The following is a 19,426-nucleotide window of genomic DNA, read 5'->3' as shown; positions in this document are numbered from 1 at the left end:
CTCTCCTTTTAATATTTTCTCCATCGGAGCTGGCGGGCGGCGCGCCTCATACAGTCCGATGTAACCTGTAATTCTAATACTTCTACGCTTTAAAATTGTTTTAATGTTCTTTCCTTCAACTGGTGGGTCATATAGTTTAGACCGCAACACGGAGATACTTATCATCAAGCCACAATATATACTTTTAAGTCTGTTCTCCCAATGGAATACATAATCAAGAGTAACTAATCATTAGCTGGCAACCTTTTTTTTTGTCTGTTAGGTGGTGCAGTCATGTCATGGAACAACTGCAAAAAATAATTTTATGTGCATGTTTCTATTGAAGACGGCTGCACACATATGCTTGCCGCAACACTTGTACATTGTACAAAATGCTGAAAATGGAAACAGTGCGGCGTTATTTAGCATTGTTTTCCATTGGATGCGTTTTTCTTCTGAAGGCTTTGCTTCGATACAGCTTTAAGATTCAGTTTCGTAATTTTACGGGCCTGTTACCAGTACGAGTCAGGTACGCAAAAGGCCGCTACTCTCGCAGTTCAAGAATTAAACTGCTTTGGCCTTTAAAAAAAACATAGGAAAATTCCTTTTTATTATTGTCGACCGCTCATTATGCAGCTAATTCAGTTTGGTAAGTTACTTCCGGCTATAATATGCGCTCGTCAGTTCGAAAATTCTATAGTTTTTTGATAGGCTCGAACAGGAAAATCGAATAACATGTACTGATACAGCAGTCCGGCTGTATTTTATTAACAGACTCCCCGGTATTATAAAATGTGCTGTGCATTTTCGTTGTTAGTTTAAAAAATTTTTTTCACGCTTTCTTCAATAATCATCTTTAAAACTTGTTCCTTGTTTCTCCGATTTTGCCGAGGTACATCGACAACATTTTAAAAACTCGAAATCACAGCGCGCTGTTATCACAACATCACAACATTATTAGTCGACGGTATTATGATCATCTTTTTCTGGTCTTTATTAGATTAAATAATGTTTTTGACAGCGAAACAGATTATGACACCTTTCGCGGCTCAAGCGAAGGAACCTGGTGTGAGGTATGTTAGGAATGCTAGGGTAATATCCTAGCATTCCTCTGAAGTACTTACAGTTGACACCGCCTGCGTCCCCTCATGATGGCACATCCGTCCAATGGAGAAGAATTATGTCAAGTAACATTGCGTATGTCGTGTCCAAGGAGTTGTCTGATTTGGAATCAATTTTTAATTTATCGAGAATACACTATGAAAACGGAATTTTATTATTTATAGAACATATTGCAATAAAGAATCATTTAGAATGCTTTAAAATTTCGATTGTCTTGAGGGGTTCTCGAGTTTAAAGGAGACACACGCTTGAAAATAGTTCTGACTGCATGCTTTTGTGAAGTTCCTAATTCTGTGCATATAAAAAAGCTCCAAATCCCTGATGTTAGTAGGACCGCATTTCTTATTATTAAGAGGTTGGATAATATTTATCTTTTTAAAATGAGTGCACAAGAAAATAAACATGTTAGGCCCTAGAAGGTACTCAGGATTTAAAGTGACGGGGATGATCGAATGTGGGCAAAAAAAAGAAACAGAAAAAAATCTAAGGGCTTCCAACAAAACCCCCCCAAAACCAAAAATCCCTCGGCCGAAAATTAGCGCATACCCCCCCCCCCCCCCCCCCCCCCGCCAAAAAAAATTTTCTTATTTCAGACCGTTAAATTTCCAGAAAGGGGAAATGACATGACATGTTTGTTTGTACTTTATTCGCAGAACTATGCTGTTAAAGGCACTACCACGAAACTGTAGATTGTTTTTAATACCAAAAAGATACCTAAATCAAGCGACACAAAAATACTTGCCAAATGTTCAAACTGATCAACCCACCCCCCCCCCCCCCCAAAAAAAAAAAAAAAAACCTTTGATCATTCCCATCACCTGAAATCCCGAGTACCTCCCCCCTCCCTAGGATTTTAGCCTCAAATATCATAGCCTCTGGCGTGGTACTTGCGTTAGAAGATTGTTTACCTGGGACACGATGTATAAAGCCATTGTGGGGTAGTCCGTTCCACCTTGGGGAAATGGTAAGTGGCCGCTTCAGAGAGATTAGCCTCAATAGGGGCTCGCCAGTGATTTATAGCATAAAGGAGCAACGTCACGGTTTATTAAGTCATTTCTCTAATTGAAAGAAACCTAAAAATAATAGTTTCCCTAACATAGAAAAACAACAAGGAGTAATAAAAAGGCGACAATAGTCGAGAATGGTTCCGACTGATAAGGATCAAGACAAATGTTTAACGACAATTTTGAAAAAACTTGCCAATTTTTTCAAAATGTGTTGTTCGTGACGTAACTCCTATAAGGCGTGGTAGGAACATCACATTATGGCAGGAAATCAAAAGATCATTTACTTAACTTAGTGACAAGGGATCACGTCAAGACGATAATATGCGCGTGTTTGAATGTTTTTATCAGTCGTCCCTTATTTAGTTGGTATAGTAATAATGTAAGTATCACAATGAAAACGATAGTGATTTGTAAGTTCCGTGTTTACACTGATTATTTACCATTTACAAACAAATTCCGTACGTCGGCTGGGAATTTTCGTTCGGGAATAATGAATTCTACTTGAAAATCTTGCAAAGAACCCAGCTTTTCAGTTGAAACGCGAAATTTGGCATGGCCGTTAGAGCCGAAAGGCCTGGTCAGGAACTGGTACAAAAGATAATGATCCAAAACGGTATAATGGAACACGAAAACGGGACTACCTTTTCAAAACTTCCGTTCCTCCCGACTCTCGGAAATTAGTGGAATAAACCAAACAGTCGTGTTCCATCTTTACATCTCAACCAATCTCCTTTTCGATTCTACAACAATTTACTTCAACTGGATATTCCATGTAAGTGCTTTGGATAATTATTAAATGAAAAACAACCAAAAGCGTAGTGCTTCTCGGTCATGCTATTTATATGTGAAACTTTGAATGTGAAAATCACTGATATTTGCAAATTAAAATATTAATCAAAGCAATGAACTCAAGAAATAACGTATTTTAATGTCATACTAGTTTGATAGCTACAGAAACGTAAATTGTTCCATTGTAGCACGACATCTTCCTAATTTATAGTTCTTCCATCCAAAACCAAGAAGCATTCAATATGCAAAAAAATCGAACTTAAGTATAAATTACAACATAAAACCAAAGTTGAAGCTATTCTCTATAAATGGCATTACTGTTTCAAGAAATCGGGGAAAACGAAAATGCTAACTTTTGCCTGGGCAAGAACCTAAAGAAAACTAATTCGAAACTTAAACGATTTTTGCAAAGAAACGAAAAATTTAAAAAGTTAATAAAGTAAATGTCTTTAAGCTCCTGCTTTTTAAGGATATTTTGAAAGATTTACTTAAAAAGATCTTTCAAGGTCAGTTCTCGGGAAGGCCTTTCTGAAACACTTTTCCAAGACTCGATGGTTGATTCTATACACTTGAAGGGATTCATCAGTAACGGTACACGGCAGTTCTTTTGGGATGGCCGTCGTCATATTGATTTTCCATCCCTTTGTAAGCTGTTCAGTACTTCTGCAACAACAGCAGCAATTGGGTGCGACTTGCCGTTAAATTGTGCTTCGTCTGCACAAGAATCACGATGGCGCATGGTCTTATGCAATGGAGGACTGCTTGAGCTATGTCGTGTCATTTGCCCGCTCTCTGCATTCGTCTGATTACTGGCAGGTACAAGCTATAAGAAATAAAAAGAAATCAATTAAGGGTTGGAAGTTGATTGCAAAGTTGCTATAAATTTTGTTATGCGTTGCCTTTACCGAAACCAAGAATGGTTGTTTGTATGACTACCTACAGTGGTGCTTTCCTGTCGAACAATCTTTACTCCTACGCACTGCAACATCCTTGCGCCCCCTTAAGCAACAAATTAATAAATGGTTCGCTGCATCGGAGTCCCACACGGTAAATATAAATAACAGTCAATGGAGAACTATGACTTTTATACTACTATATTTTAATCGTGTTATAATAATAAAGTTTTTATTGTTTTTCATTTTTCTTATTTAGCCATTTTCGTTCATTGAATGCAGAGTTATCCAGATAAAGTGAAATAAAATGTTTTCGCCCAAATTCAGATATATCCTGGGAGCTATATATCTCAGAAAGTTTTTGTATATCCTGGGTGCAGTTTGTAGTCTATTAAACCAGTAAGACGTTTGCGATAAAATACTTCTTCAGTTGCTTAAAGCCATCATCTCTGCCATGAACCTAACGCACTATGTTATTACTTAACAGTCAGAGCCAGATCTTCCAGTAATGTCCGCTCGGTCTGTAAACTGGAAATCCCAGTACGGTCCTCGTGCTCGGTTAACTATGAGGAAAGTAAATGGAGTTCAAAATCAGTAAAAATTTATTATTCAAAAAATGAGGAGGTGGACAATCAGTCGCTTATTATAAAACCAAACTTAGAACGTCAAAGTGAAATCTTACCTAACCTATTCTTCCCGTTTGCCCTCGGCTCCACTGCTCACTGTGCCTCTTTTCCCCTTTGCCACCGTTCCACTGCGCCATCGTTCTACCGTGCCACTGTGCCACTGTTCCACTGTTCCACTGTTCCACTGTGCCACTGTTCCACTGTGCCACTGTGCCACTGTTCCACTGTACCACTGTGCCACTGTACCACTGTGCCACTGTTCCACTGTGCCACTGTACCACTGTGCCACTGTACCACTGTGCCACTGTGCCACTGTGCCACTGTTCCACTGTGCCACTGTTCCACTGTTCCACTGTGCCACTGTTCCACTGTGCCACTGTACCACTGTGCCACTGTACCACTGTGCCACTGTTCCACTGTACCACTGTGCCACTGTACCACTGTGCCACTGTGCCACTGTGCCACTGTTCCACTGTTCCACTGTGCCACTGTGCCACTGTTCCACTGTGCCACTGTGCCACTGTTCCACTGTGCCACTGTACCACTGTACCACTGTGCCACTGTGCCACTGTGCCACTGTGCCACTGTACCACTGTACCACTGTACCACTGTGCCACTGTACCACTGTACCACTGTGCCACTGTGCCACTGTACCACTGTGCCACTGTACCACTGTGCCACTGTGCCACTGTACCACTGTGCCACTGTGCCACTGTGCCACTGTTCCACTGTGCCACTGTACCACTGTGCCAATGTTCCACTGTGCCACTGTGCCACTGTACCACTGTGCCACTGTGCCACTGTTCCACTGTACCACTGTGCCACCGTACCACTGTGCCACTGTGCCACTGTGCCACTGTGCCACTGTTCCACTGTTCCACTGTGCCACTGTGCCACTGTGCCACTGTTCCACTGTGCCACTGTGCCACTGTGCCACTGTGCCACTGTACCACTGTGCCACTGTACCACTGTGCCACTGTTCCACTGTGCCACTGTTTCCACTGTGCCACTGTTCCACTGTGCCACCGTTCCACTGTTCCACTGTGCCACCGTTCCACTTTGCCACTGCTCCACTGTGTCTCCATTCTTCCATGCTATTCTGCCTCCGTGCCACTAAGCCACTGTTCCACTGTGCATAGTTCCAATGGTCCTCTGTTCTACTGTGCAGCTGATCCTCTGATGTACGGTTCCGCAGTTCCACTTCTCCACTGTGTCCATGTATCACAGTTCCCCTGTACCTCTGTTACCAATGCACCACTGTGCCTCTTTTCCACTGTACCTCTTACCATTGTGGAGCTGTACTTCTGCTCAACTCTTCCACTGTCACGAACGGCCACTGTTCCTTTGTTCTACTATGTCTGCGTTTCACTGTGCTACTGTGCCACTGTTTAACTACACTTCTATTCTTTTGTTCCACTCTTTCTCTGCCTCCACTCTGCAATTGTCCTGCTGTATGACTGTGCCCTGTTCCACTGCGGCACTGTTGCGCTGTGCCATCATTGTAGCACTGTCACACTGCGCCACTGTACAACAGTACGTCTGTTCAACTGTACCACTGTTCTACAGTGCCATTGCAACACATTGCCACTGCTCCACTGCTCCGTTGTTTTACACTGCCCCTGTTCCGTAGTGCCGTTGTAACTTTGTTCCACTTTGCCTCAGCTCCAATGTACCACTCTTCCTCTGTACTACTATTCTATTGTTTCTCCGTGCCTCTGCCTCTATTGTGTCACTGTTCCAAAGTGCGACCGTGCCTCTTTTTTCACTGTGCCACTATTTCACAGTTCTTCTACCTACTGCACGACTGTGCCACTGTGCCCTGAAATCTGCACCATTGTGGCACGGTTCCACAATGCTTCCACTGTTCCACTATGTGTCTTCCACTGTGCCTCTGTTCCACTGTACCACTGTTCCGTTTTGCCACTGTACCTGTGTTCCACTTTGTCTGCTTCACTGTGCCACTGTTTATCCGTGCCTCTACTTCACTGTACCACAATGCCACTTTGCCACTATACTATTGTTCCATTGTTATACTGTACCTCTGCCTCTGCTGTGCCACTTCCCAAATGTGTCTTTGTTACACTGTGCCTCTGTACTACTGTGCCACGGTTCCATTGTATCTCTGTGACACTAAGCCTTTGTTTCACTGTGCCACTGTTTCACTGTACGCCGTTCGAGTGCGCCAATGTTGCACTGTGCGACTGTTGCAATTGCCTCACTGTACACCTGTCCAACCATCCCACTGTTTCACTGTACCTGTGTCTCACTTTGCCACTATGTCTCTGTGTCACCGCGACACTGTTGCTGTGTTCTACACTGCCACTATTACACTTCTCGGTCGTGCCACTCTTCCACTGCAACCCAGCGCCTTTTTCCCACTTTACCACTGTTCCACCGTCCCACCGATGTCCGGTGTCCTTGTTCCACTGTACTACTTTCCTACTGTACCACTGTTCTACAGTTCCACTTTTTCATTGTGCCTCAGCTCCATTGTGCCTCTTATTCAGTGTACGACTGTTCTGCAGTGCTACTGTGCCTTTTTTACTATGCTTCTGCTCTCTCTGTACGAGTATTCTACAATTTCTCAGTTCTACTTTTTCACATTGATACTGTTTTACTGTGCCACTGTACATGTTCCACTGCACTGTACATCTGTTCAAATGCTCTACTGCTTCACTGTTCTACAGTACCGCTGTTTCATGTGCCATTGTCCCACTGTGCCTCTGTTCGACTGTACCACTGTTTTGTGGCGTGCCACTGTCCCACTTTGCCACTGTATTTGTGTCACTGTTGCTCAGTTTTACTGTGTCACTGTCCCACTGCGCTACTGTGCCATTGTTCCACCGTAATCTTGTACAGTAACTTCTTTTCCACTGTGCTACTGTTCCACTGTGCTCCGTATCACTGTGACACTGTTCCAAAAACGCTAAACTACAATCTCGAACTATACCTGCTAAAACAAATTAAACTCACTGTAACGTCTGGAGTGGGTGTAATATCTTCTTTGATTGTGTCACCTAAACAGTCTTTTCCAAATACACACAAAAAGGATTAGAGGAAAAAATTATCTGTAATTTCGGACTCTCATCGGAAAGCGACTGGGGCAGGTGTAATATCAGTTTCAATCTGTGTTTCAACAGTATTGTTCTCGATTAAGTTTAGTTTCGTTTTATGGTACTTAATATTTATGGTCTCGTGAACAGAAACGTCTTACCCGAGTATTTGAACAATCAGGTTTTATTGCATGAATACCCTATAAAAGTATTAGTCATTTCACAAAAGATATCGAGGATACCTTGAAATGAAACAATGAAACACGAAGTCATCTTTTTAATATCTTAAGACAACTACATGAATCGAACGTAACTTGACAAGAATACAAGGAAATGAGCTTCACACAAATTGGTATACAACAGAAAAACCATTCATTTATCTTAATTAAGTCTGTTATAAAACCTAAGATACACTTTTTACAAGTAATGAAAATCCAGAAGCTTTGATTCAAACCAAAACAGCAAATACATTTTTTGTGGAATCACTGAGAAAAAAGGTTAATTCGCCAAATCACTTAATTATGTTTCTTTTAAATTCTATATAAAAACGCGGTGTTGGATGATACAGAACAAAGTTTATGCAAAAGACCAAAGAAAAAAAAGCTGAAAAAAGGAAAAAAATTAAAACATCCATATGAGAAGAGTCCTTTTGGTAAACTGAAATGAGAGGCTCTATTGTTGCTCTAATTCAGGATCACTGAAAAAAAAGAAAAGAAAAATCAACACGATCACCATGTTCCAAGCAGAGTTCACGTATTACCGCCTCACTGATGTGATTTCCATACAAATACAACTTTCTCAGACTTTTGTTCTCTTGTAATGCTGCAGCTAGTCCAGCAGCACCTTCGTCACCAATGTTATTGTCAGACAAATCCAACACTGTCAGACTTGTGTTGTTTTGCAACGCTTCAGCTAGTCCAGCAGCACCGTGGTCGCCAATGTTATTGTCAGACAAATTCAACACTGTCAGACTTGTGTTCTTTTGCAATGCTTCAGCTAGTCCATTAGCACCGTGGTCGCCAATGGTATTGTGAGACAAATTCAACTCTGTCAGACTTGTGTTCGTTTGTAATGCTTCAGCTAGTCCAGCAGCACCGTGGTCACCAATGTTATTGCCACACAAATACAACACTGTCAGACTTGTGTTCTTTTTCAATGCTTCAGCTAGTCCAGTAGCTCCGTGGTCGCCAATGTTATTGCCAGACAAATGCAACTCTGTCAGACTTGTGTTCTTTTTCAATGCTTCAGCTAGTCCATTAGCACCGTGCTCACCAATGTTATTGCTTAACAAATGCAACACTGTCAGACTTGAATTCCCTTTAAGTACTTCAGCTAGAACAACAGCGTCAGCGCCAGTTATCCGTGTGAGACTAAGAGCTCTATGCTTAAGCAATGAACCAGAAACACGTGCTAATTTTATGTGAAAATCACTGTTTTCTTTTTTACATTCTCTAATACACTCCAATACAACAGAAAAGCAGCCATCGTCGTCTTCATGGTTCACTTGAGACGTTAAACTCTTGACAAGAGCTTCTGTTGTTTTTTCGCAACGTGCCGCTATCATGCCACATGTGAATTTAAGCACCTCTTTCAGCTCATGGAAGTATCCTCTGTCAGAAGCTAAGCTGTCGGCGCTGACCTCTTTCTCGAGAAGCTGACAACACAGATAAAATGCTGCAAACCATTCTTGGAAACTCTTGTGTAGAAAGCTGTAACGTCGGCGCGGTCTTAGTTTGCTGCCTCCTGGGTGAACTGACAGAAATCCGAATCCAGGTAAGTCAGCAGAATGACATCCAAGCTCACTTTCCTCAAAGTCCAAGTTGCCTTCACGCAGACCCTTCAAAGCTATCCGGCCAAGGTGTTTCAACTGAGTTTTGTAAGCTTCAATGAGATCCTCGTTGTTTTCTGGTAACCCTTTCTTCTGTATGTATCGTCTCAGGACACACTGTACTATTTCCATGTTCAGTTCAGTTCTACTTTCTGGAAAAACTCCCTGAAATTCTTCGCAAACGAGGCATAGAAGTGCAGTGTTCAGAGGATTTGCCGTTAACTCGTTCAAGTTTTCATCATTTTGTAGCTTGGACAAGAGCTTTTGGGCCAAACCCTCCATTGTCTTGAAGTACTTGACGATAAACTTCCGTGCATCTATTTTGGTAAACCCTTCGATCTCCAGCAGGGTGTCACAGTGTATTCTTACCTTCATTCCAGCCTCATGCCGTGCCGTAGCAACCAAGCGGCATTTTGGAAGTATTCTGCCCTGAATGATTTCGGTAAACATTGGCAGTTTATTCGCTGGAACCTCGTCTAATCCATCAAGTATCAGCAAGACGTTAGACTGGTTGTGGCGAATGAAATTGAAGAATCTTTCTTTGACGTCTTCTTTAACATCTCGAGGCAGAAGTTGATCATCAATGGCCTCCCAAAGGTCAGACTTCATATCACGACACCTCAGCATCAACACTGTTTCGAACATTGGAAAGCAATCTTCTGCTTCTTGTTTTCCTGTAGCCCAGTCATACACAAGTTTTTTGCAATATGTTGTCTTCCCCATACCAGGTTTTCCTTCAATTAACACTGTTCTTGGTTGTCGACATTCTTCATGTGGTTTAAAGATCCCAGACATGTTAACAGTGTCGGTTGTCGCTATTCCTCTCGTTTTCTTCCTGCTGACCACTTTGAGTCTGGTGAAAATATCATCAAGATGTAAATGAAACTCTTCACACCATGGAAACGGAGCAAGCCATCCCTCGCGGAGTTTGTAGAGTTCACGAATTCCATCAATGATCTCCGTGGGATCAAAAACATCTAGAAGTAATTAAGTGAAGACACTTCAAGTACGTTGTCTATTTAACAATTAGACTACGAGCCCGAGTTTTCTATGAGCGAATAGTCAACGAGGCGCAGCCGAGTTGACTATCGCTCATACAAAACGAGGGCGAGTAGTCTAATTGTTTTAGTAGAAACTCTAAAGGATTGCAGTCCAAAACCTACAATTTTGTGCACTTTGAAGACAAAAAAAAACAAGAAAATTTACCGCTTAATGTGCTACGCGCCCGCGACTGTTTTCTATCGGCAAATAGAAAACAGTGGGAGAACCAATCAGATTCGCGGATTTCCAATAGAACACAACTGAGTTTCTACTAATCAGAGATATAAATCAGTTAGGCAGCCCTAAATATTGACATTTTATCAAAATAAGCAAATGGAAAGTGAGCAAATGAAGACGAAGATAAAATAGAAAAGGGAAATGATTTAAAATTTTTGCAGCAGACGGAATAAGTTCGAGCATTTCAGACGGTTACTTTGTTTAATCTTGGTTTACCTCGATACCTTAAACCACTGACATGCATATTTACTTTTTGGATCTTACTTAAATAATTTTTTGCATCTCAAGCCCTATTCAAAATGGAATTTTAGGAGGCTCCGAAAGGTTTTTACAGCGTGATACCTGCGAAAAGCGCGAGATGATGTGACGCCTGAGTAAAATGACTCTAACAGACCAATGAGTTGTTTTCATTTCAAGCCTATTTGCAATCCAGAACAGTCTAAAATTAAACCAGTCGGTTTTCCACGAGGCAATAAACCAGCACATGAGACGGTATTCTAATTAACAAAACTTATTCAACTGGGCCCGGTTGTTCAAAGCACGATTAAGCTAATCCAGGATTAGCACGAATTTTGATTTCAGCTTTTCAACTTTTTAGTGAGATTTTTTGTTTATATTATTCGCCATTTAGTTTTGCCGTCTAATTATCCCAAAATCCACAAAACGTTAGCATCAAAAACACTTTTATATAAGAGAAAAGGAACCCTCGATTAACTTTTAATCCTGGGTTAGTGTTAATCGGCTTTCGAACAACCCGGCCCAGCACCTAGCCACATCTAACTTGTGTACAGGACCCTTCCCCCGCATCCTCTCCATTTGTTCCTCTCCGATTTTTCTTTAGGTTAAGAGGGCCGCTGTACACAAGCTACCCACAGCTCCCAGCGTATGCCAGTATACCTTCCATCCTGGGTTTCTTTTTGACAGGAGGTGCTAGGCTCACTAAATTATCCAACTGTTCTTTCATGTTTTCAATTTCAACTTTCATCTCCTCAAGTTTGTCTCTGGTGCTGTCTAAGAATCAAAATAATTTCCGATTAAGTGAAATCCAGACAGTGACTTTTTAATGTCTTTCTTTGGTGGGCAATGTGCAGCGGCATATTGAGTTTTGTTTTCTATCTATATAGCCTCTTTTTGTCTTTACATCTTCACTGAGGAGGGGATCTTGTCATGAAAAGTGCAATTAAAAGCGAGCAACGAAAGACCGTAAACGAGCTTTATTTTCACTGAGGGACGGACCATTATTTTTTTGATGGGGGGGGGATGAAAAATATTGAAAAAATTGTTTGCAGGGCCTGGAAAGACAAAATTAATTGTATAGCAAAAAGTAGTAAGAATTTCGAAAAAAAAAATGTTTGCAGAGGTGCATAAACTAAAAAAAAAAGTTTGCAAAGGAAAATTTTTCATCCCCCCCTCCCCCTCCAAGAAAATAATGGTCCCTCCCTCATGGCCGAACGTTTCTTTTGCTGGATTAGCTCTTTTTTTACTCTGTTAAAATGTTCATATTTCATTTAGAACTGACCTTCATCCTTAGTTTCTTCTCTTTGTGCCATCGAAGTGTCTTTGTCGCTCATGTTTTCTATCTCACTTTTTATCTGTTTCAGGTCGTTTCTGATTTTGTCTGAGGATAAAAGGTATTTTTTTATAAAAAGGTAAAAATTTCGTTACAAATACATTACAAAACATGACATATATTGCATACAGTACTTAGCCGGCTGTTTTACATCAGCGTTCGTTCGGTTGTGCAAGAGGCTTTGTAATCGTGCATTAGCTATAAATAGAATTACCGGTAGCTATATCAAACAAGAAAATATAAATGTTTGGAACCATAAAATTTCTTTCAGTTCGGATAACAAGAATTCTGTTACCGGTTATCCAAACCTCCTTTACGGTTATGATTTTCTTTGTTATAACTTGATGAATTATTAGTGAATTTGAAAAGGATTTGTCTTAGGGGGTGTTTGCAACTTTCATACCAGCGCGAGTTCACCCCGGTTTCCTTTTGTGGCTTACGTTTCATTTACAACCAGAAATTGTCATACCGGATTGTCAATCCAAGATGGTCCCAGATGGCGTAATCAGGTTGGACATGCGATGGGGAGAAGGCAGATTCGTCTCTTCTTGCATGTAGATGCGATACAAAATCAAGTAGTCATCCCGGAATGGAAATCGCGCTGGTGGGGGTTTTCTCATGAAAACACTTCCTTATTAAAATTAACCATTTTTATCATCAGCTTTATTTGTGGGCAGAATTACCATAAACACAAGCTTCATGTAGGCTTTCTTGGGACCGCTCAATTTTGATACATCTATCAACAACCTATTGTATACTAGTAACTTAAAGTAAAGATTGAAATAATCAATTATGTTTTAAATTATTGATATTTTGATTGATTAGTATATACACCGTTGGTTCAAAATGACATATTCAAATTTAGCATGGTTTCACAATAACCAGGGATAGGTGGGGGAACTATGGGAGACTCCAACCAAAGGTCGAATCCTTGACCCTTTTCATAGACACTTTTGACAGAAACGTTGACCCTGTCCTTTCATTTACCTTCAATAGAAAATGGTATCCCTTTGACATACTCACAGAAGGGATACTACATCACTTTTTTGAATTTCGTACTTGAATAACCCTTAAATCGCTTCATCGTTCCATTCTGTTAAACAATTAGTTATGCATTAAACCTGGATTAATCCAACTTATTTATGAGCTGGCTCACAGCTGGAGCCTTTGATTTTATGTTGCACGCAACCCGTGCAAAATAATTCCACGTTACAACCTATCGTCGACCTGTACCTTACGTAAAAAAACTAACCTGCATCTTGGCTCGTTCCTTGTGCATCCCTTAAATTGTCTATCTTTTCGCTCACATTTTTAACTTGATTTTCCACCTGCTCAAGTTTGTCTTTCATGTTTCCTGAGGATTAAAACCATATTCAAGATATAAGGTGCTTTTCGTTTTCACAGGCCGACCCGTCGGACAAACTGTTGAAATGGCTCTACATTTTCCCATTAAACCGGGCCAACCGAGCGGAACGGCCCTTTCCATTTTTAATTCGTTTCCTTAGTGTCACGCATCTGTGAGAATGTACTGAACCCGGAAGTAAGTCAAGGAACGGCTTGTCAAAATAAACGGTAAATTTCGGACCGACCGGTCAAAGTTCCGGAAATTCGCCGCCTGGACCGGACAATTCCATTTAATTTGCAATCGAAACTTCTGGAATTTTGGCTTAATAGGAAGCAACCTTGGTTCCTAGAAGGGCTAATAATAAGTAAAAATAGAAATAACAGGGTATTCAGCCGGAATCTGTTTGACAATCAAGGAAAGTTGGCGCTGCGTCTACTGTCCACTAAGAACGAAAGATTCACGAAACGCTCCGACTTGTTTTCAAAGTTCACCTGCGAAAGACGAAGTTAGTTGGAAGGGAAAGCTAATATTTATAACATTTTGAAAATTTTATAGCGAAAAGAAAAGCAATGATCTGTAAGGTTACATGGAAAACTCCTCTGTATCCTGAGGCTTGGTCCTACTAAGTTTTTGCCCTCCCTTATGGAACTTAGGTCCTTAAGTCCCCTAATCAGGTTTTTTCTTCGTCGGTAGGGTGTGTCGTCCGCGGATAAAAAAAGCGTCACAAAATGTTCCACATCTGTCCCGGCTAGGAAAATTAAGTTAAATGCCTTTACGGTCGTTTTTGGCCAGTTTTGGGAAACTGGTTTTGGTGATTTGGAAAGATTACTTTGGGATCGTCCGTTTTTCGTGTCTTAAACACTCTTGTGAATTTTTTGATTGCCGTGGAAAGGTTTCTATTGAATCCCTGGTGAACAGAAACTAATGTTATACCAAGTCTGTTACAGAAGTCCCGGGAGAATTGTCCAGCTATATTTCAGATACAATATTACTTAAAACTCAAAACGTTGTTGTTTTGCCTTTCGGTAACATGAAAACGAGAAAACATTTGGCACAAAGGTGCCCTGATATTTTTTCCTTAATGTCTCTATTTCACTTTGCAAACATTTAACACATACCTTCCACCTCTCCAAGTTTAATCTCGGTGTTTCGTTTCTCGTCCTTCCATTGTTTAGGCAGCTCTTCATGAAAAACAGAAATAGGTGTTTATGAGGAAACATTTTAACTTTCTAAAAGAAATATCAACGCTAGAACATGACGTTTCGGCGTCATTTTGTCATTCATTCATTTTAACTTTCACCTGAATTTAGTTAATCAATGTACATTTTCCCTGTTCAGTTGTAAATCAGAATCGTAAGTGCAGTACACGCTTAGAAGAGGTGTCCGCGCGCATATGGGGGGTTAATTATATTGTGTTTGCATGTGGCTAGGGCCATGAATAAGTGTCCGCTTACAGGAGGTGTCCTCTATTGGAGGTTCAACGTTGGATATAGTTTCATTTTAGTCATAGACGTAATACCACACTTAAGCCCTGGCTAAACTAGGAAACATTGTTGCAGAAACATTGTTGCGGAGGCAAATGTTTCCCAGTTTAGCCACGCGGGAGACATATGTTGCGGAAACAAATTTTGTTTCACGGAAACCAAAAATGTTTCTGCCTCAAGTTAAAAACATTTTTGCTTCCTGGAGACAAAATTTGCTTCCGAAACATACGTTGCCCAGTTTAGCCACCCTGGAAACAATGTTGACCTGTTTATGCGCGTGCATCACACTTTGTTCCCGCAACATTGTTTCCTCGTTTAGCTACCCGAAAAGCAAAACATTTTGCTTTCTTCCCGCTAGTTTAGCCACCTACGAAACACGGCAAGGAACAATGTTTCTGCAACAATGTTTCCTAGTTTAGCCAGGCCTTTAAGCTTGGTATTTACACTTAAATTACTTGTATTATTTTTTATTAATTTCTGTTGCTAATTGACGAATACCGTAACATTCTTGACAGCTCTATGTTGTTACTGTCACCTTGATCCTACAAATGACTATCCCGTTAATCACATTTGTAAAATAATTGGATATCAAAAAGCTTTACTTAGCATCTGCTTGGAAAATGAACAGGAAATCAGACAGACATGGCGCAAAAAGTAAATCTAAAAATCCCTTCCTTGAAAGTTTTCTCCCACATAATTATAATTACCTTGGAAGTGGGGCCACTCTCTGAAAACATTGGCATCACTCAAAAAATTGAAAACAACAGACGCTGCCATCACACTTGCAAAAGTTTGCCATGGGGCAGTTACTGATTCATTGCCGTCTGCAAAATCTGCAATACCTTTAGCGATAAGCCATTCAATACCAACGTCAAATGCGGCAGCAAAGAGACCTGCAACAATTATAAAGGACATTTTTGGGATAAGGAGTGACTTAAAGATGAGAGAATTTTCGCGCCCTTTGATTGAGTTGTTACCCAGCAAAGTGCGTGAATAAGCAGTGAGCCAGTGCACTTACAAACAGGAACAAACAGAAAAAAAGAAATGCAGCTAATTTTTTTCACTTGTCTATTACTGCAGGTTCATCTGCAGCATTCTGCTTACCACAGAATATGCAAGGAATCGAATGTGCTATTATTGAATAATTGAGTTCATTATTGCTCGATTAGCGACACGGCCTTCCCCACTAGCACGCATTATCAAGGCAAACAAATATCGTTCTGTGATTGGCTATCCGAGCGGTCAAGATTGAGCCAACTTGACCGCTCGGGATGGGCCGTTGTGTTCGTGCAAGCGAAAAACTTCTCCATGACGCTGGTTTAAAGAGCTTTTTTGTCGTAATGAAATAGAAAATTTGCTCCTTTTGCACATTGAGTTGTATATATGTAGGTACTCGTGAATTTTTAACAACGTTCATGAAGTTTGGGAAGCACTTCTTTCGCGTCTTTATATGGTTCCCTAGCGGCGGAACCATCGATGACTTTTGTTCATTACCCCGTCAATCTCCAAGCAAAAGATAAGAGGAGACAGTAGGCATCCCTGTCGAATTTCAGTTTGATGGTATACTCCAAAGCACTTCCAAACTCTGCCTCGGAATACATGAACATGTACATGAAACATATGTGCATGCCTTCTTTTCTATTCGATTTAGTAGTCAGTAAGTGAGGGACTCGTGTATGTCACACCAATGAGTTTGGTACTTTTGTCAGGAACTTGTTGTCAGTTACTTAATTTAGTAAGAAATAAAACACGAGCCAATCTTACCTTCTCCCTCCATTTCAATTGCCATCGCTTGGGGGTGCGAATGATCCAGCTCTTTTCGTCGCCAATCAGCATTAACCTTCTCTGGGCCACTCAAAAACTCGCCATTCCTGTGTACTGTTACTTCTCGTTTTTCAGGGATTTTCAATGGTGCCTTCCAACCGTCAGCCACATGTCTGATTAGTTGAAGAAAACGTCGGCTCACAAGACTCCTTGTGCCAGTGGATTGTTCTTGATCATTCATGACAATCTTGGAGGCATATGTTGTTAGCTTTGCAGAAACCACCACATCTCCCAGTTTGGATTTCTCCTGGTTTAGACCACTGCAGCATCCCACAGAAATGGCTCCCTTGGGTCCCAGTACAGTGGCAGCATTTTTCAAGGTAATCAAAGAGCTGCCAGGACCAGTTGAACCTTCATTGCATCTCATCAATGCAACTTTCACATCTGCGTCTTGGTCGTTAACCGCATTACCAAAGTAAACGTAACCCAGACCATCAAAATACCATTTAAATGAATTTCGTAAGTGTGCATAGCAACTTAAGAACTCACAGTCCTTAACAGTCACCAACAGAATGTCTATAGGCAGACTTGGGTAGCTTTTAGTTGCTGGAAGGTCGCACAGCTTTGGAAGGTTAATATCGACCTCAGGTGGGTCGCCATTACCATCCTTTAAGCTTCCACTTTCAGCCCCAGACATTGTGATCAACCATATTCAGGAATGTTGCTACAAAGTAATAAGGAACAGAGTTACAATAAATAAAGCACTTTTATGAGTGACCCTAAGGGAACCCGCGAATTTTATTTCCAATTTTAAATACTCAGGATACCCCCAATTCCCCCCCCCCCCCCCAAAAAAAAAAAAAAAAAAGAAAAAAGAAAAAAAAGTCGACAAGAACCAAAAGTGTTTTGAATTTCATTCAACGTCACTTGAAGTTCAACAGCAATGAAAACGTCTTGGTACATTGAATTTGAATTGTTAGCTAGTTTTTCCTCAATATATATTCATATAAAAATATATATATTTTTTTCCAACCAGCAAATCCTATTTTTGGCTTGACTCGCGGTTGACTCGGGCTCGCGGTTGGCTTGTGTAATGCTACAACTCTCTACGGCCGGTGCTAAGGCCGATGCCACGTTTGACCACGTTACGTTTTCAAAATTATCTGGATTAGTGTGGATGGTGAAATTATTGAAAACGATATGAAAACGATAGTGTGGACGGAAAACATTTTATTCGTTTAGTACTTTATGGGGAGAAAACTTCGTTTTCAAATTTATCCGGATTAGTGTGGACGGTTTCACGGGGCCTTAAAGTTTGCTGAATGAAAATTAAGATGATTCAGTTGTCACGCAACTAAATGAAACGGTCCCGTTATAGTTTGATAGACGGATTTACCCAGCATCTGTTGAAACAAATGTGAGGACCACGTGAAACTACGCAGGTTTCAACAACGTTGCAACATGCTGGACGGGAAAAAGTCTCTTGTGAGTCGCTAAAGAAAGGAAAAACATAGCGGAAGAGGCTCCGGTGACAGTTCCCGAGTAATTTTAGCGCTCCTCGCGAGGCCATCTCTCTCTAATACACTCAAAGTTCCTCTTCGTTACAATGATCACGAAACTCTAGCAATTACTCGAAACTATAAAAATATCAAAATGTCACTCACGATGACAAATACAAAGAGTAAGTTTTCACTTTCCATTTCCTCTTTCTATGATCTAGACAGTTGCTCAGGCGATAACAGTTCTTTTACAACGAGTGCCGATCTTATGATAATAAAATAATTTCGGAAATAAGTATATTTGTGCTGCGACAGATCGCAGCGACAAAATGAGCGAAAATAGCGTTGTCGCAGCGTGTGCACATGTACACTTGCACGTTGTGGCACGTTGTCGAAAATACGCATTATTTGTTTTGTTTTGCACGAAATGCTTTCAAATGTACCCGTATCTTTTTTACTCTTGTCACGTTTATGTATTATTTGACCACATTTTTCTCCGGCTGTGTTGTAATTGGATTTACTGGTCAATCAATTGTTTTCGACTGAAAATGTGACACAAATAATGACTACAGAGCTGACATCTAACCAGAACGAATGTGTCAGAAGAGCCGTTGAAGGCCACAATTTTTTAATATTTGGAGAAGGCGGTACATATTGGGACATACTTTCCCGCAACTTTCCCGCCTGATAACGTTTTTGCATATGCGGAAATGTATTGAATATGTTACGTAATCGCGTGTATAAATTAATTTTCCAGCTCGCGCTGTTTTCGGTTTCGCCATCGTGATTTCCGAAGTTTTTCTTTGGGGTGGCCCAGAGGACGTCATGTCTTGGATCACATTTTTCGTTCTGGGGAGAGCACAGGCCAAAAATTGACCAATTTCGGTGAAAATTGCAGAAATTGTCCATTCAGGTGGTACAGATCATTGTAAATCGGCAAATTTACGACCTAATTTGATATTCCATCTGGTTTAAAAGGACCACGGAACGAACTGATTGCATTCAAATTGGGCCAGACTATAGTTCGAAGACTGTTCTTTCGATGACCGGGATCTCCGATGAAAGCGAGTCGAGGAAGTTTGATTTTTCGGCTACATTCCAGAGACGGTACCGGGATTGTCGATGTCGGAGTTGCACGCCTTGTGTAAATATTTGTATTCAGTACACGAGTCGAAAACTTAAACTCCCA

At 40.9% G+C, this 19,426-nt stretch overlaps 2 protein-coding genes across 2 annotated transcripts in view; both read right to left on the bottom strand.

The window, feature by feature from the left end:
- The window catches only part of LOC144664286 (uncharacterized), a 133,031-nt gene that overhangs the window by 19,035 nt on the left and 94,570 nt on the right, over positions 1-19,426 (bottom strand). Inside the window, exons 8-12 of the mRNA XM_078525390.1 lie at positions 16,739-17,462; positions 15,682-15,867; positions 14,609-14,671; positions 13,398-13,499; positions 12,095-12,193 (exon numbers count right to left, since the gene is read on the bottom strand). Of these exons, the coding sequence (XP_078381516.1) occupies positions 12,095-12,193; positions 13,398-13,499; positions 14,609-14,671; positions 15,682-15,867; positions 16,739-17,435 (1,147 nt within the window). The 5' untranslated portion in view covers positions 17,436-17,462. The remainder of the gene's footprint in view (positions 1-12,094; positions 12,194-13,397; positions 13,500-14,608; positions 14,672-15,681; positions 15,868-16,738; positions 17,463-19,426) is intronic.
- On the bottom strand, positions 3,042-5,501 carry LOC144663292 (uncharacterized). The gene is made up of 3 exons (XM_078524191.1): positions 4,478-5,501; positions 4,276-4,353; positions 3,042-3,720 (listed from the first exon to the last, which is right to left on the bottom strand). The coding sequence occupies exons 1-3, from the start codon at positions 5,499-5,501 to the stop codon at positions 3,704-3,706; spliced, it is 1,119 nt and encodes a 372-aa protein (XP_078380317.1). The 3' UTR covers positions 3,042-3,703.

This window comes from Oculina patagonica, chromosome 8 (assembly GCF_052425735.1).
Source record: "Oculina patagonica isolate OP01 chromosome 8, crgOcupat, whole genome shotgun sequence".
Lineage (NCBI taxonomy): Eukaryota > Metazoa > Cnidaria > Anthozoa > Scleractinia > Oculinidae > Oculina > Oculina patagonica.
The sequence above is the reverse complement of the archived record's forward strand: the minus strand, read 5'-3'. Positions and strand labels throughout refer to the sequence as shown.

What these genes read in the sequence shown, in the direction of transcription:
- LOC144663292 (XM_078524191.1), bottom strand. Translation starts at nt 5,501, where the DNA reads ATGGAGACACAGTGGAGCAGTGGCAAAGTGGAACGGTGGCACAGTGGA. An exon ending in AGGGCAAACGGGAAGAATAG is followed by an intron (nt 4,354 to 4,477) that starts GTTAGGTAAGAT and finishes CTTTCCTCATAG; the next exon opens with TTAACCGAGCACGAGGACCG.